Raw genomic sequence first — 17,890 nt, forward strand, 5'->3', positions numbered from 1 at the left:
ACGAAATGACAGTTATTAATTGAATCTCTCAATAAATGAAGTAAAAGTAATAATTAAAGTTTCACACTGCACCAAGTGTCATTTAGTGATGAAGTACCCTGTGGATTCCCTGTGAACCGAAAAACTGGCTACGTATCTAGACATAACTTATGTGTGAATTTAGCTACCTATTATAATAATTTATATACATAGAACACATGTCATTTATGTTTCCCAGACCAGCGAGCCCAGCTTGCTATTGTTCACACTTCTCCATGTGCTTTGTTTATGTTTTGACATGTGCCGTCGTTTTGGTTTTGTTCCTGCCCTGTCCATGTCCTGGCATTGTCTGACTGCTCCATTGTGTTCACCTGTTCTGTGTTCAGCCCTTAATTAGTTTGCCTATTTATTATCCTTCGTTGTTTCAAGTATGTCATGCAGTTCAGAACATTGTTGAACACCATCTGCACGTATAACAAACTCACCTACATGGAATCATGCATTTTTATTAAAAGTATTGTGAACACATAATCATAATCATCCAACATTTGTGTTAAAAACCACACATCTGGTTCCATATGTTGTGCTAGTTAGTAAGCTCTATTTGTAATGGACACTCACCTGGTTTACCTCTGACACCAGCTGGCCCTGGAGGTCCATATCCAGGAGCTATATAAAAAGAAATTAATATTCAGTATAATAGTTGCACATACAATATATACTGTATGTACATATGCACACTAGGTGTTGCATAGACTAGTTGGATAATACATTTGCCGCTGTGGGGATTTCAGCTAGTCAGGGGAAAGGAAAAAAGATGTGACACAGACGGTAAGGAAAGTAGTTAAATGTCCGAAAAAAGAAAAACTAGATGATTGATTATATGATTTGATCTATAATGAGGAATCTGGTGATGGATGGACATGAGCTTCCATGCTGCGCACTCTCACTTCCAGAGTCAATCATTTCAGACGAGCGACATCTGCCAGGACATTGTCATAAGTGTGTTTTGTAATGGTGTAATATCACACACAAATGTATTCTTTTAAACAAGCACTGATCCCTGAAATATAATCCGTAGCTTGTTAATCGAAGTGTGGACTGAAGCGTTGTTTGTCATTGTTTATCAAGATGAAATGATCGTTTCAATGATCCTCCGTATACGTCTTTTTACCTCCTGCATTCCCTTTTTCTCCAGCTAATCCGGGAATGCCGTCACTGCCCTGGTTTCCTTTAAGACCTTGAGGACCCGGATCGCCCGGTGACCCAGAACAACCTGAGATACAAAGAACAAGAACTAGAAAATGAGACTAACTTGCTGAACCTACTAACCTCTACATTACTAGTCAAAAGTCTGGATGGAATATTTTGAACAGAAGCGTATGCTTACCGAGACTAGTAATGTATTGTGGTGAATACATTTCCAAATCACAAATATTCAATGTACAGCCAGTAGTTTTTGTAAGTTAGCAATTTAATCAACCTTAAATAATCCATTATAAAACTTTCATAATTCTCAATAAGTAATCCCTGTTTAACTTCGTACTCATGTTTGTTACACAATATCAGTATTCATTATAAAAGCATGTGATGTACTGCACAACGTTTGTAGAAAATAATGACCTCTGATTTAAACATCTACAAAACACTTACAGAAGTGCATGAAAAACATTAAACATGTTAACTGAAGGGAGAACCTGGTGGGCCTACTGGTCCCGGACGACCTAGGGGGCCTGGCTGTCCATCTAAACCTTTTTCTCCAGGAAATCCTGGGGATCCTGAAAGAAAGAGATCCTATTAATACCATGTTCAATGTTTTGAATGGCCAAAAAACACAACGATTAAAAAAACGAACTAATATTGTATTAGAAGAAAGATATCTAGAAGAAAAAGTGCCTGGTTGTCCTGGTAGTCCTGTCTCGCCAACCACGCCGCGAATCCCTTCTGATCCTGGAATACCAACAGGGCCAATGCATCCTCTTTCTCCTTTCTTTCCATTAAGGCCTTGTATGCCTGGCTCACCCTGACAGAGAAAGAGAATGTGTTAGATGTCTCAGATATAATGAGGATTTAATTATAATTGTATATACAGTACTTGTCTCTTTCACATCAAAAGCTGAGGTGGGAATACGTCAGTGGTTATTTATTTATTTATTTATTTCAAGTAAGCCTAACATCATGGCTCTCAAATCCCACGTCCTAGAACTTGGGTCACAAGCGAGTCAGAATGCATTTCTTTACCAATTTTAATGCCTTTTCAAAATTTTACACCAAGTCACTACAGTATATTTAGCAAAAAATAAAACGCTATAATAGAGAAATAAACCATTAACATGGTGGTGTGATGTGGCCTGATGTACCTTTAGTTTCTCTCCTGTGACATAAAACTTACCGACTGTTAGAAAGTGCTGACACCGGAGACTCCTTCCGTATGTTAAATGTCTCCTGTCTAAGTTTTTCTTTGTGAAATAACAAATCTTTTTTTAAAATAATAAATCTAGTGATTATTGGCCTTAGATTATGTGGAGCGGAGTGTTATGTTGAGTGTCTGCCATCAAAATTCCTGTAAATTGTTGTCCTGTAAATAAGCTGTTACTACAGAAACAGTAACATATTACACCGGCAATAATAATTCATGGATTAACGTATTTATCTGATTTAAATGTATTATTATTATTATTATTATTATTATATATTATTATATATTATATTATTATATAATATAATTTCCAATGAAGTCAAATTTATAAACAGTTGCAATGGCAGGTTTATGTTAAACCCATTAAACGGAACTATGCACGTTTACGAACGTAATTTATTGCGGTGACATGGATATTATATTGATATTTAAACGCTGCTCATTTTACTTAAGTGGAAATTGGAACGTGCCTTTTTGCAAATCCTATGCAAATCCTCAAGCTAAGCAAGGTCTCTGATTAATGTATTTAATCCTCCGATGTTAATTCGATGCAATAATTTTTTGTCTGTTCTCTCAAAGAGTAAAAATAATTCTGGATTCGACTATAAGAAATGGCAAGTGCACCTTCTCTCCAGGGTATCCTTGCTCTCCTGGTCCAGGAGAACTTGGTTCACCTTTGTCCCCTTTTGGGCCATTTACGCCTGGAGTACCAGGGTCTCCTGGTGTTCCATTTTGACCAGGTGTCCCCTTGGCACCTTTGGGACCTGTATACAAGAAGGAAAAAAGAAACTGATATTGGAGATGAAGGGATTTGTGTCCTGCTTTGATTTGAGAGTAGGCAAGCACAAGAGCTTAAGAACTACTGATTACAAGTGCATATGTGTGTGTGTGTGTTTGTTACCTGGGGAACCCGAAAGTCCAACTTCTCCAACACAGCCATCGACACCAGGCTCACCTGGTAAGCCATCCAGGCCTCGTTCTCCAGGAGGACCTGAGAAGAAAGCAAAATTGTAGGATGAAACGATACATTCCGGTCATGATCCGATTCAATTCACAATACTGGCTTCACGATTTGGCTCGATTCGATTCTCAGAATATATTCAAAAAAACTAAAATTTTTAAGAAAATGTTTTAAGAAAAATGATTACTGAAAAGTGAATCATAAACAATGAAAAGCAATGTGCATTTCTCTCTGTATAAAACTAAATTAATTAGAAATTTCTAAAAATAGAGGTTTAATATTGTAAACAAAATGTACTCGCATTTTTCACCATAGCTTAAAAATACATCAAATTCAAAATTCATCTTAAGAGTTGACTCAGGGAAAATGATAATATTAACATAGCAAAAATAAAGCTCCAAAGTCGGCTAAAATGCCTGTTTTCCGTGGCCTCTGGTGTTGTCTGGAAGCTTTTTCTAACTGGAATTATGTGGCTGTGAAACCATATAACGTATAAAGCGTCTTATTTGTCGAAATCTGGAGTTATCAGAAAGAACATGATCATGTGACCAGCAAACTCTGGTGTTCAAACAGTACAACTGCATTGCTTAATTAACAGAATTCTGATTTGCATGACATTAATCGCACATGCCCAGGATGCACATCATACCTTTTTTTTGCCTTGTGACACACCCTGTCATGATGTATCATAACACCCATACAAAATTGTAATATTGTTGTGATTTAACTATTCTATTGGACTTGTTCGGGGTATGGCTTCGGCCAATGAGACCAATGAGGTGGGAGCTACCCTATTATTTAAGGACCCTTTTTCTGGCAGGTGCATATGTCTCTTGGTGATTTCCGTTCAGGTACGTTGAGGCTTTGTTCACGGTGTAATGAGGTGAACTTCTCAAGGCTAATATGTTTATATATAGTCTTAGAGAGGAGCTGGTGGCATGTGAGTTGTGTTGAGTTGGCGCCGGAGGTCGCAATCAGTGATGACAACATTAACCGGTAGCCGCGGTACCTGTGAGTAATCATACAACTTTGCGTCTGGTGTTTGTTCAACCCAATGGTAAGTACTCCTCTCCCGTTTTCACTTTGGGACTTGGTAGATTTAGTTTGACACCCCGGTCTTTGTGTTAAGGTAAGTGTGGGGAGTTGGGCATTTTGCTTGGCTGGTTCGCTTACTGGCATTGCTTTTGCTGTGTTGTTCAGATGCATGCTTGGGCTGTCTATTTACGGGCCTCGCCTCCACTGTGTTGTACATCAGCTTTACTTTCTTTCTCGTGTAAGTTTGTGTATTTTTTCCTTGTTTTTTCTTTCTTTTCTTTCGTTCTGTTATTTTTCCTTGTTATGGTGCCAGTTTTTCATGATTTTTGGTTTTGGATGTATTTTAGGATGTATTTTGTTTTGTGACCACCTGTGGTGTGAGAGGCTAATTGTTAAATTAGTGCATTTCCCAGCCTTGAACCTGTTCTTTCAGGTTTGTTTTCTCACACCATCACCTTATTATTGATGGAGTGTATGTTGTTGATATTATTTCCATTCTATAGTGGTTATACTTCTCATTTTATTTATTGTTAACAATAATTCCAGTTCTATTCAGGCACTGTTTAACTGCCTCTATTGCATGTGGTGGTGTCAGTGGGCCTGAGTGCTCCAGCCACCACACCACGGTAGCTGTAATATTTTTCTTTCTTTGTTTGCTCACTGTTTAGTGTTTTTGTGTTATTCTGGGTTAATTTGTGTTTTCATTCTCTCCAGGAGCCAGAGAGTCTTGGTGTGGGACAGGGGAGGCTAGCTGCCTTCATTCGGTGGTGTGTGCTTCACAGAGTGCTCAGTGTGACGACACAACAACTTCTTTAAGGTGTAGGTAGTGTTTGATAATTTGGTGTGAATTAAGGTGTGTATGGATGACCTCCAGAGCAGCAGCTGGCCTGCCTTGTTGCTGCCAAGCCTGGGTCTGGAGCAGTGCTAATTTTAAAATTCTTATTGTGCTTCATGGGAGAGTGAATTTATATTTATATGGTAAGTTTTAAAGATGCTTATGTGTTATAATAAAATGTAACTTTTGTATTGATACTAATATCTCACTCTCATGTTCTTTGCCTTCGATTGGTAAAACTTATCTGTGTGCCTTTTATTTTCCCTGGTTCTCCCCCAGGGTGGCATAGTTGGATTTACTAAACTTTGATTGATTAACGTTTCCTTCCATTTGGGAATGCCGCAATGTGTTAAAACATTGGGTGAGAAAGAGCAAGTGAAATGATTAAGCAAGTCACGAGACACTGAAAAAGTAATAAAGCTCGGAAAATAAAAACCAGATAGGCACTGGAGCAAGAATACATGAAGAAAGAGTGAGAAAGGGAACAAGCAAACACCAGGCTGAGAGTCAGAGACAGTCAGTGGTCTTAAGTCTCTCATTTGATTGCTTTTTAAACATTTTACCCGGTGCACCAGGGCTGCCTTGTGATCCATGTTGCCCACATCTGCCAGTTGGGCCCTTGATTCCACTGTCCCCTTTAAGCCCAGTCAGACCAGAAGGACCTAAAAGTGACCAAAAAGAAGGCTGAAGATCTATTTTTCAGTATTTTCTTCCCTGGAAAACATCGGAAGTGAGTATCTGTGAATGTTTTGCATGATAAAATTATTTAGACTGTATAATGTCAGCTGTCTTTTAAGATGATTACTTTTCATATTACTGTATATAGTCTGTATGTTGAATTTCCTCTAATGGTAGACCTGCAAGTAAAGAAAATGTCTACATTCTTTTTACATGACCTATCAGCGTGATCTGGGCTTGTCCAGAAAATGGAGTCAGATAAACAGAAACATGCCCACTTAATAATCGCAGCAATATCATGCCTCAATAAAATGTTTTAAAAAGCGAAGGCCTGTTCGAAGGACGTCATGGACTGTCCATTCTTCAAAGTTAGCTTGAGGTGATAAGTATATGACATTTTTTTTGCTACCCATGCACATGCATGGTAGCTTTACAACTGACTGTACAATACAAAGGGCCAAGCATGTAGGCTGGTAACATTATATTAATGAATGTGCACAGGTCAGCTTGTAAAAGATCCCACAAGTTTCATTTAAGTTTTTCTATTGCCACTACTGTATTTACTGCTGTCTTTGAATTTTGTGTAATGCCATGCTGCCCTCCTACTGATAACTCTGTTATCGACCATCTATGGTCGCAATTACCCTGAGAACGATAAAGCCATTCTCAAATCATGACCAAAGAAATTTTTTTACAATATGGTTTTTGGTTTACATCAGCAAAATCAGGCCAAACATCATACAGAGTAAAGACAACTTTACAGAACATGGAAGAGTACATATAAAGCAAACCAGTTTTGGGATCATGAAGAAATGAAAGTGTTCCCTAGTTTACACTCGGAGGTACTCCAATACCAGGGTTAGAAAATTCTGCTTTAGGGGACTATTATAGTCACCTATGCATCCGGGGTCTCCTGGGTCGCCAGGATTGTAGACAGTTTGCGGTTCTCCTTTAGGACCTGGATCCCCCCGATTCCCTTTCTGGCCTCGTGGACCTCTGCAACCTGGTAGGCCATCACTGCCAGCCATACCTAAGCAGAGGTGTCATAACAATTTTTAAGAATTTCACTCGCCTTTTGTACTTTTATTCTTGTGTAAATATAAATGTTCATGATTATAAGCATTGTCATGATATCATGAATATCATCACAATGTGTGTGTGTGTTTCGGTGCTTTACCTTTAGACCCAGGTGGTCCAGGACATCCAGGGCTTCCAGAAGGTCCAGGACATCCAGGTTCGCCGGCAGGCCCGTCGTTCCCCCGTGGGCCTGAATGCACAGACTCGTATATCAAAATCAGAACTAACCATAAATATGTCATCATCATGCCACATAAACGTTAATGTGAGCTTATTATTATTATTTTGTGACCAGGTAGAATGTGTGTGTTGTACGTGTTTATTGAGTACCTGTGCAACCAGGCATGCCATTATTCCCCTTCAAACCCTTTGTTCCGGCTAGACCAGGTGGACCAGATTGTCCATTTAAACCAGGTGCCCCAAATGTCCCAGCAGAACCAGGTAAACCTTGCCCCTGATATCCGGACTCACCCTGCATACCTGTCTGACCCCGACATCCTGAACAGAACAATTTTTTACATATACCATACAGATATTCTTTACCAGTGCCATATACTCACAATTGTGAGGTATAATTACTCATTCAGATACTCAAACTGAGTTGATGAAAGTTCCTCCTGTAAAATATCTCACCTGTACTTCCAGGCATTCCTTTCTGACCTTGGACTCCTGTTGCACCTGGCCACCCAGAAGTACAGACTCCTGCTGGACCAGTCACCCCTGGAGGTCCATCATATCCTGTGTCACCTGATGTTGCCAATAGAAGGGCAAATGAATAATTTTCACATGTGGTTTGTTTTTGCACTCCAACACATACTCAATGGATCAAAAATGAAGTCAGACCTCCCTGAAGTTAGTCGCAAGCAGACTACATGCTTATGCTATGCTACATAGAAGCTGAACACACTTGGAAGACAGGGGTATCTGCCCACTTAACTATTCCTGCACTCACAACACCATATGATCAAATCTCCAGGTGATGCAGCAACACTATCTTGGTGCACAACTCAGGAGCCATGACCACGGTTTGTCTGTGGTCCAAAGTGAAAACAAAGTGGTCCCAGTCTTCACATTTTGATTAATGGCTTGCTGTTGATATGGAGCTGTAGCATTTTCTGTCAAAAACATCAGCTTGTCAAATTGTCCATTGGCAAACTGCAGTCTGGATGCAGACCCGATAAACCCGTAAAAAAAAAAAAATTTAAAAAATCAGCCACAGTTCAACGATTTAGCTGTCTAGTTGCTCAGAAAAACTCTTGAGCACATCAGTTCCAAAATGCCCTACAATTACCAAAAACCCCACAAACTCATCTCAAAAGAAACTCATCTATCACAAGTATCTAATATTCCAAATAAGGAGTCTGTGTATGTGCGTGTGATTTGCACTTACCCCTAGGCCCTGGGCACCCAGCTCTCCCTGCCTGTCCAAAAACTCCAGCGATTCCATTACAACCCGATTCACCAATAGGCCCAATTGTCCCATCCTCCCCTGGAGGCCCTCGCCTGCCAGTGGGCCCTGGATTTCCATAACCACTATTGCCCTTATACAAGCAAATGGAGAGACAACTGACCTGTTAGTGTCAGAATCAGAATACACTGTGCACGTATGCAGGAGAGTACATCCCAAACTTTAAATGCTTCATAAGATCAAGCATTTCAAGTGATTTTTATTGTTTTTATGTATTACAATATCAAAATAGATCATTTAGAATCATTCATTCATCTTCTGTAACCATTTTATCCAAGTGAACCAATCCCAGGAACATTGAGTTCACCATCACAGTTCACCCCCACCCCCTGGGGGCAATTTAGTCTAGCCAATCTATCTATCAAAATGCTTTTGGGATATGGGATGAAAATTAAGAATATGGAGGATTTCCACATAGACAACAATCCAAGGTGAGGATTGGAGAACCTGGAGACTCTGTAGCTGTGAGGAGGCAGTGCTACCCACCACACCACCTTGCTTCTTGCTTGATTCTTCAGCTGTAATCTGAATATTTGCTAATCCCTTGTTCTATGTAAATAATGTATGCTGTCATCATTCTAACCTTTAACCCTGGTATTCCACATTGTCCTGTGGGTCCTGGACAACCAGGTTCTCCAATGCCAGGTGGACCTTGATGACCTTGAATGCCTTTTTCACCTGAAACAGTTTGAGACAGAGGTATGTTTATTAGTTATGAAACACATTTCTAATCACAAGTGTATTACAGGTATGCGCCGACACACCCACACACCCACACATACATACACACACACCCACACACACACACACACACACACACACACACACACCCTAACCTTTACAACCAGGTGGTCCTTGTAAACCCGGTTGTGACAATCCATTTTCGCCTTTTATACCACAAGGTCCTGGTTGCCCACATAACCCTTTGGGTCCAAGACACCCTAAATCAACCATATTCAAATATACACAGAGTGAGAGAGAAAAATGGAAAGATGATGTGAGAAGGGCTGGGGTAAAAGCCAGACATGCTACAGAAAGATAATTAACACAATGTCTTAAAATATATACAGCACTTGACCATATTCCTTTCATCCATGCCCATCCCAGCTTTCCACGCACAAAACAGTCACACCTTTAACTTACCTGGTTCCCCAGGTGGACCTTTAAGACCCTTTGTTCCACACTTCCCTGGATCTCCAGGTGTTATGATCACCAAACCAGGGTCACCTTTCTCACCTGTTACATACATCCAAAATGCACTTTCACTTCTTTTATGACCATTAACTAAACAATAAAACATATAAAACAAATGAAATTACACCAAACTGTATGAGGGTCACTCACTGCCACAGACCCTCTTGTCAAATTCTGTCCCTACTGCAGTTTGCACAATATTTTCTGACAGATTTATTGCTTCTACTAGTCAAAATTAGTAGCAGCTACAAATGATGAATTAATGAATGAAAGCAGGAAATATATCACACAGTTCTGCATGAGCACCATATATATGCTTATGTTAATTAAGGTTGCCTTTCTTGGTCCTGGAATCTTCATAACTAACCACCCGGATCCCAGTCCTTTTACACACAGGCTTTTCACAAATCCCCCTCATACCTGGATCTCCAGGATCCCCTGGCAGGCCACGTACACCAAAGCTGCCCTTGTCACCAGCTTCCCCTGTTGCTCCAACCCCAGGGCAGCCCTGGACTCCCATTTCACCAAGGAATCCTGGTAATCCCTTTGATCCAGACTCGCCCTTATTGCCTTTAGCCCCAAAAGGACCCTGAAGGAAAATGAAACAAAGAGACAAATAAATACAATCAACCATTTGCCGTTGATTCTCTATGAAGACACTATTGAATATTTTCTAGTCTACCATAAGCTTGAAATTATACTTGAAAGTACAGTATTCCAAAACATCCAAATTAAAGTATGTACTACAACCTCTATTTAAATTTATGTTCTGTAGACATCTGAGACACATCCGCACTAACCGGATTTCCCTTGTCTCCCCTTGGGCCTTGAAATCCTGGTCTTCCCGGTATCCCATTCTGTCCACTCTTCCCTGGGAGCCCCTGAGATCCTGGATCACCTTGGTCCCCAATAGCCCCAGGTCCTACAAAGCCAGGGTCTCCTTTTGGTCCCTGTTTCCCTTGAATGCCCGGAGCACCAACCAAACCCTGTATTTTAGAATATTTATGTTAATAAACAATTTGCTTGAGTACTAAGCATTGGTTATGCTCAAAAATGCATAAATTGCTTATAGACTACCGGATTGCCAGGTGCACCTTCCTGCCCTTTAATACCCATTGATCCTTTGTTGCCAGATATTCCATTAGCACCTGCACATAGGCAATGGAAGTACATCATCCATGAAAAATACCTACACATGATAAGATCTATCTTCTCTAGTCTTTCATTTATTCTTCTCTATTATTATTATTATTATTATTATTATTATTATTATTATTATTATTATTATTATTTTATTATTATTGTTATTATATAAATCCAGAAAATTACAGTACAAGAAAACAAAACGACTGTAGCATACATTCCCTTTATCTGGTTCTTTCTGGCTACTGTGTACATTGGATAAGCGTTTCATTCTCACTCGCTCACTTATTAATTCTATATCTACCTGGCTTTCCAGTTGGACCACGTATACCAGGTGGCCCTGAATGTGCACGTGTAGGGCCTGAATAAGGGCACAGTCTGCAGAGGTCTCCTTTCTCACCTGTAAATAAAGCATATCAGAGGCTTAGCCAAGTTATGGGATATTGCCTTCCAAAGTTATGTAAAAATGTTCTGATGAAATACATGTATTGTAATTTTATTATATATCTCAACCCTATGGAACACCTTTGGGAGATTTTGTTTCCAATGTTTTAGAGGGTAACCTTTGGTGAAATCCAAGTCACGACCATGAAGTTCTGCAATGATCTCCAGAGGTTTGACAGGTATGCATGAATTGATTGAGAATCTGAGCAGATCACAGTACATCGCCACCAAAGCTATAGGTAATGACCAGATCTCAAACCAACTAAATACATTTAGGAGGTTTTGGACCAGTGTGTTTGATAGTGCTTGCTAATGCTATCATGGGGTCCATCATTACCTATGGCAAGGTACACATTGTGCCACCACACATTATTAAGACATTTCAGTCCTCTTTAAAGTGTCACCTGACTTTATCTAGTCAACAAACTGTTCCTACTATTCCAGAAACCCCAACAGTGGATGGATGGAGATACGAAGGACACAGCACTGGCCTCATTGGTGCCACTAGCTAAGCCCAGAACAATAAAAACACTTCGTGTCAGATCAGTGTCTGCACTAAGATTGACAACTACCCAAGACCACAAGTGGTTCAGGTCATCAAGCACCTTTAGAGATCACAGTAGCACTCAACCCTGAATCTCACAAAGCTACTGACCAGTGCCCCTTGTGCCAGAAGCTCAAACAAAAGCCACCTTTCTGGGTAAGGAGAACCTATTAGTATTCTGTATATTAGATAGAAAAGCATGTTCGCACGGATTAGGAGCATCCAAGTCACCAGGAGGTTTATGGCTTTGCAGAACTATAAAATAAAGTATAACCTGCTGAAAATGATGAGCGAGAAGAACAGTGTTTGTTGATGGTCCATCAACCACTACCTGACTTTATCTTTGTCTCTTAATACCGACTGGCACAAAGAGACTCAGATTGAACAGCACCAAGTCACTCACCTACTTTTGAAGGTTTGTAGAAAGTGATGACATTGTGACTTTAGAACTGTTTTCCCTCTAATCTTCACATGGATTTTCTATGGCTTAATGGTTAAAAAGCTAGCCTATTTCTTCATTAATACATCATATGGCCAAAAGTTTGTGGACACCTGGCCATCACACTCATAAGGGCTGTTTGATCATCCCATTCCAGACTTAGTCCCTCTGGGATGGCTTTCCACCAGTATTTGGAAATAATCTAGTTCTTTTCTGCTCCATCTTTTACAGAATCACTTAAAATACACTAAAATATTAATTTAGTTAAAATATGTCATGTTTTGGGACGAGTATAAAATTGATGACTGCAAACCCATATGTCCGGTGAGTTTTTGCATCTCAAATGATCTTGGTTACTGTTTTCTGGGGTAAAATACAATGTCTGGAGACTCTTACCTTGTTCCCCATGTTCTCCAGTTTCACCCACAGGCCCTTGCATGCCTTTATTTCCTCTCAACCCCGGTGGGCCGTTACATATTTCTGTAGATGCACTGAACTTTAGATACATGGAAATTTTCAAACATTTCAAACATGGAATGAAATATATAAAGACGGCATTATTATTTATGCCATAAACATATAGCATGTGAAGTATTACAAGAAATTAATATTTTAAGGGGGCCGGTCCAGGCACAGGCACCATCTGTCAACCTTGGAGTAAAATATTTAATTAATAATCTAAATGTGCCATCCAAAAAGTCAAGTTAAGCATCTCATAAGGCTGACTCTGAACACGGAGAACTTTCCTCGCACACATGTTATGAGCCTAGCTTTTAACTATAAGTTACCATCTCTGAATATAATTCATGGAGAATTGGGGATCGACGTGGATACTGAAGAAAAAAAAACGATTTTGTACAATGAAGATTGGTATAGTTTGTCAGTTTGATTGATTGTTTACCTAATAGTCCTTCAGGACCAGGGTCACCATAAGGTCCAGGTTGTCCCCGAGCTCCATCACGTCCTATTGGTCCTACTGTTTGAGATGCTGATTCTCCCTTTTCACCCTTAATTCCACTTAAGCCTGGGGGACCACGATCCCCAGACTTTCCAGGTGTACCTAGTCCTGGTTTGACAGAAAAAAATGCATTGTGTCTATGTTGTGTGTTTTGTCCTAATGACATATTTAATGCTTAGTGAATTTATAATGGCGTACAACACGTAAATTGAGAGAACCTTTACCTGGAACGCCCGTTTTTCCAGGAAAGCCACTTACACCTATTGAAATGACACAATACCTCTACAGTTAGTAATCTTCTAATATCTAAAGCTGCACTAGATACAGTAATGTAGTCTCAAAATAATATTAAGTTAATCATTAATTTGTAGATTGTCAACACCTTACCTTGAAACCCTGTAAGGCCAGGAGGTCCAGGGAAGCCCTTATGTCCTCGTTGGCCTTTCTCGAGTGTATTGCGTGGAAGACACTACACAAATAGAGATAAACCACTTCACTGTCAGTTTTTGAATTTTGTCCTGCTTGATCACTGATGTACTTTGCACTGAAAGCTGTGTAAATATCTGTAATGCTCAAATATCATTTTAGAGATCAATAAAGTACATCTCCTGTGCCCTGCAAAAGTATTCCCCTCCAACTTGAATTTTTTTCTACAAAGTTTTTGGTCTGGAAATGGGACTAAATAGATCTTTACCATTGGATCGACAGAATATGTCTAACATTTGAAGGTGCAAAATGTTTTTTATTCATTAAAGGTTAATTAAACAACAACAAACAATTAATTATTGTTGGCATAAACGTGCACTTAACTCTGATCAGTTTCCCAGTCTCTGCTGATGAAAAGCATCCCCACAACATGATGCTACCGCCACCATGCTTCCCTGTGGGGATGGTGCTCTCAGAGGGATGAGCAGTGTTAAGTTCTCTGGTTTGATGTGAACAAAAAAATAAACTTTCTGGCTCTTGATCCTTAATCTTCATGTTGATGTTTAAGTGTGTTCTCTAACAACACAACACAAAGGTTGTCTCTATTCAACTAATGATGTGACTTCTGATGGCAACTAGTAGCGCCAAAACTAATTTAGGGGTTTCACAGAAATATGGGTGAACATTTATTTATGTTTTAAATTCGCAAATCATGTTGTTAACTATATTGTTTTCCACCTACATTAAATATTAAGGGGTATTTTGTTTACATTCATAACAAAAATAAGTTCCAACTAAGTCCATTTCCATTCCAGTAACACTACAAAGGCAGGAGCGAATACTTATGCAAGGCACTGTATATTTAGCAACGCATTCACACCACTCTCTTATTGTAATGCTAATCATATTTCTGCCAGCTGCAATGATGATTAATTATTACTGATATTACTGAAATTTAACCCCGTGGATGACGGGGCAAAAGCAAAAGCATTTGTATGTGTTTTAAAAGACATTAATCAATGTGAAAATCCATTTAGCTTTTAAGCGTTTTATTAGTCTTCAGCTGCTGGTGTTTGGAAACCGACTCACGTCTCCCGGAGGACCAGAGCAACCACAGTCACCTTTCTCCCCCTATATAAACACACACAGTTGTGATTGTATTATGTTGGCCAGCAATAAGTGTACAGACTTTTAGCAAAGACTTACAAAAAGAACTACAGTAGTAAAGCTGCAGTTTAATGCAGTACAGTGCAGTATGGGAGAGTGCCACTGAAGTAGAACAGTACAACAGTAGTACGGGGCAGTATTACTGGAGAATGGTGCAGTGGTACAGTATGGTACAGTACAACTGTAGTACACTGCAGTATCAGTACTTTTTTTTTTGACAATGTATTGCATTATTGTGTTTTCTAATAAAGATGAGAATAGCTTGCTGACCTTTAAACCAGGGATCCCAGGAGGCCCCCTATATCCCTTGTCACCAGGAGAGCCCTGGGAACAATAAAAATAAAGAAATAAATATATCAAAGAATAAATGTTATAAAATCAGGCAATACACATTGCTGGTATATTTCTATTTACCTTTTAGTAGTGCAATATGTAGGTTTTTTTTGTGTCAAAAGTAGATGTGAAAGAGTAATACTATATTATATTTCATTGTTAATTTCCCCCCCAATTTGACTTTTAAAACCGATTTTAAATAACGTGCGTGTGTTTTCTTTTTGGTTGCTATTTTTCAGTGTAAATCTGCAATTTGATCTATGTTATTGTTTAATTTGTATAATTTAATATGTATAATTTGGATCTTTCTTTGCCATATTCATTCGCCTTTTCTGAAAAGGGTCAATTAAATCTGACAGAAGATTGAAAAAGAAATCGAAAAAAGAGACTTATATTGTACAGACGAAAAACTGAAAACGGAACCAAGAGAGGTTTTATATACCGGCTAATTGTGTAATTACATTATTTAATGTGTGTAGCAGAAATAGCAATTCCTCTTTTAAAATAGGTTAGTACTTACGTTCAGACCGTACTCTCCCTCCAGCCCGTTTGCCCCATCTTCCCCCTAAGGATCAAACGCTTCATCGTTAAAACTAATAACTTATTCAATACACACAAAAATGCATCCATAAGAGACTCTATTATACTGTACATTCTCAACAGTAATGAGTGCAACAGTCAATATTCACTTCAATTGAAGAAGAAGAAGAAGAAGAAGAAGAAGAAGATTCACAAGGACAAAAAAGAATTCTTCTAATCAGTGCATCAGCCCATATTCACTCTGGAAGAAGGTACAGGAACAAGAAGAACAACAAGAAGGAAAAAGAAGAAGAGAAAGAAGAAGAACACAAGAACAACAAGAAAGAAGAAGAAGAGAAGGAAGAAGAAGAACACACGAATAACAAGAAGGAGGAAGAAGAGAAAGAAGAAGAATGCACAAACAACAAGAAAGAAGAAGAACACAAGAACAACAAGAAGGAAGAAGAATTCTTCTAATCAGTGCATCGGACAATATTTACGCTGTGGGATACTGAATTGAAGATGAAGAACAAAGAAGAAGAAGAACAATAATAATTAAAAAAAAAAAATCAAGAAGACCAAGAAGAAAACATAAAACAAGAGTGAAGAAAACAAAGAATAAGGAGATGGCGAAGAATAAAATGAAAAAGAAGAAAGAATAATAGAAGAAGCACAAAGAAGAAAAATAAGAAGAACAAGAAGCATAAATAGAACATGACCAAAGAAAAAGTAAATTCATAACTACATAAGGAGATTTCGTTGGGGAAGTGACGGATAAATAACCACTGGATGTTCCTTTGATAAACATTCACATTTACAACTATTAACTGAGAAAGCAGTCAGCTCTGACTGGAACTGGAATTCAAAAGAACTGAGAAACACGATGCTGAATAATTCACCAGAGGTCCTGGATCTCCTGTGCATCCTTTCTCTCCTTTAGGGCCACAAAGTCCTCGATCGCCCTTGAAGTGAATAAGTGAAATGTTATAAAGTATTTTATGAAACAGGAGCATTTCATATTTTCACAAGCCATCAACTCCTCAGTCATAATGACTTCATGACCTCATGATATTTTCCATGAACTAATCACATATCAACGAAGCGCACTGCTCCGGATTCAGTCACTATATTTACATTTGACAAAGTACAGATTTAATGCAAATTCAATACAAAAGAGAAATAGAAGCACTTCTACTTTACTGCATTCTCTACTCCAGTATAGACTCAGTCTGTGAAATAACGAACAAAAACATCACCAGACCTGCAAAGGTCAAGTAAAATATCTCAAGCATTAACTTACGAGCTAAGTGCAGGGGGGGAAATATAAACACTGTCGAGATATATAATCGAACAGATTTATTACGTTTGGTTTGATCTGGTTTTAACCCCTTCACATAATCAAATAGACACTTTCAACTATAAATAGTTCTGAAATGATCTGAAAATGTAAATATTTCTTCTTCTTCGGAAGAAAGAGGTAGAGTTCTAGCACTGTAAAAGCCCAAAAGTGAAAAGTGAAAGGCTATCTCTACATGACTGGCTATTTTTAAAGAATTGTGTGTTAAATAAATAAATGGATAAATAAATCAGTAAACAAAATGAAAAGTCATTATGAAATAAACGTCCTATTATTAAATGAAAAAGGACATCATGAAAATGAGTATTATTTAAAAAAAAATAAATACTGTTATGAAATATAAATGCATTGAAATGTGAATGATAAAACAACATTTTACGATAACGAGTTCAATATTATTTAATTATCGAATCATTTCCAAATATATTCACTCATTTGCATATTTACTGTTGCATTTATTTGTTTTATTAGGTACATCACCGGCATATTCATTTATTTAATTTCAAATATTACTGCGTTCCATAAAAGTGATACTGATGCTTGTTCATGCTACAGTTGATGGGCAAATAATTCTAATGATAAATTTCTTGTTGTTAACGTCTTTTATTAGGTCGTTGAAACATTTAAGCGTGCAAGCGCTCTTCTTTGTTTTGACGATGATGTGAGGGTGGACATTTTCGCATATCTGCATCTCGTTATAAACTGAAAGCTGAATTGATTAGGATCATGTCTATATTGTTATGCCGCATAAAATATCCTATGACCTGAGCACATGTTCAGTGAGGTTTTAGGCATCTTTATGTAAACTGACTGTATTTACTGATGTGTTTGTTAGTCGGTAAGGCAGGGGTTTAATAAAAAGTAGACTAAATAAAAACATTTCCTCATTGTTTTGGTGAAAATGTATGGATGTT

General features: G+C 38.5%; 1 protein-coding gene across 1 annotated transcript in view; it reads right to left on the reverse strand.

Moving 5' to 3' along the window:
* The window catches only part of col4a3 (collagen, type IV, alpha 3), a 43,800-nt gene that overhangs the window by 9,153 nt on the left and 16,757 nt on the right, over nucleotides 1-17,890 (reverse strand). Inside the window, exons 15-41 of the mRNA XM_017490515.3 lie at nucleotides 16,519-16,581; nucleotides 15,621-15,665; nucleotides 15,038-15,091; nucleotides 14,690-14,731; nucleotides 13,562-13,643; nucleotides 13,399-13,434; nucleotides 13,118-13,282; nucleotides 12,613-12,696; nucleotides 11,094-11,189; nucleotides 10,724-10,794; nucleotides 10,447-10,632; nucleotides 10,067-10,235; nucleotides 9,596-9,688; nucleotides 9,289-9,393; nucleotides 9,036-9,130; nucleotides 8,375-8,525; nucleotides 7,618-7,731; nucleotides 7,315-7,482; nucleotides 7,085-7,174; nucleotides 6,803-6,937; nucleotides 5,793-5,891; nucleotides 3,300-3,389; nucleotides 3,023-3,162; nucleotides 1,876-2,002; nucleotides 1,677-1,757; nucleotides 1,154-1,255; nucleotides 601-648 (exon numbers count right to left, since the gene is read on the reverse strand). Of these exons, the coding sequence (XP_017346004.1) occupies nucleotides 601-648; nucleotides 1,154-1,255; nucleotides 1,677-1,757; nucleotides 1,876-2,002; nucleotides 3,023-3,162; nucleotides 3,300-3,389; nucleotides 5,793-5,891; nucleotides 6,803-6,937; nucleotides 7,085-7,174; nucleotides 7,315-7,482; nucleotides 7,618-7,731; nucleotides 8,375-8,525; nucleotides 9,036-9,130; nucleotides 9,289-9,393; nucleotides 9,596-9,688; nucleotides 10,067-10,235; nucleotides 10,447-10,632; nucleotides 10,724-10,794; nucleotides 11,094-11,189; nucleotides 12,613-12,696; nucleotides 13,118-13,282; nucleotides 13,399-13,434; nucleotides 13,562-13,643; nucleotides 14,690-14,731; nucleotides 15,038-15,091; nucleotides 15,621-15,665; nucleotides 16,519-16,581 (2,731 nt within the window). The remainder of the gene's footprint in view (nucleotides 1-600; nucleotides 649-1,153; nucleotides 1,256-1,676; nucleotides 1,758-1,875; nucleotides 2,003-3,022; nucleotides 3,163-3,299; nucleotides 3,390-5,792; nucleotides 5,892-6,802; nucleotides 6,938-7,084; nucleotides 7,175-7,314; nucleotides 7,483-7,617; nucleotides 7,732-8,374; nucleotides 8,526-9,035; nucleotides 9,131-9,288; nucleotides 9,394-9,595; nucleotides 9,689-10,066; nucleotides 10,236-10,446; nucleotides 10,633-10,723; nucleotides 10,795-11,093; nucleotides 11,190-12,612; nucleotides 12,697-13,117; nucleotides 13,283-13,398; nucleotides 13,435-13,561; nucleotides 13,644-14,689; nucleotides 14,732-15,037; nucleotides 15,092-15,620; nucleotides 15,666-16,518; nucleotides 16,582-17,890) is intronic.

The sequence above is a fragment of the Ictalurus punctatus genome, chromosome 17, assembly GCF_001660625.3.
Source record: "Ictalurus punctatus breed USDA103 chromosome 17, Coco_2.0, whole genome shotgun sequence".
In the NCBI taxonomy this organism is placed as follows: domain Eukaryota; kingdom Metazoa; phylum Chordata; class Actinopteri; order Siluriformes; family Ictaluridae; genus Ictalurus; species Ictalurus punctatus.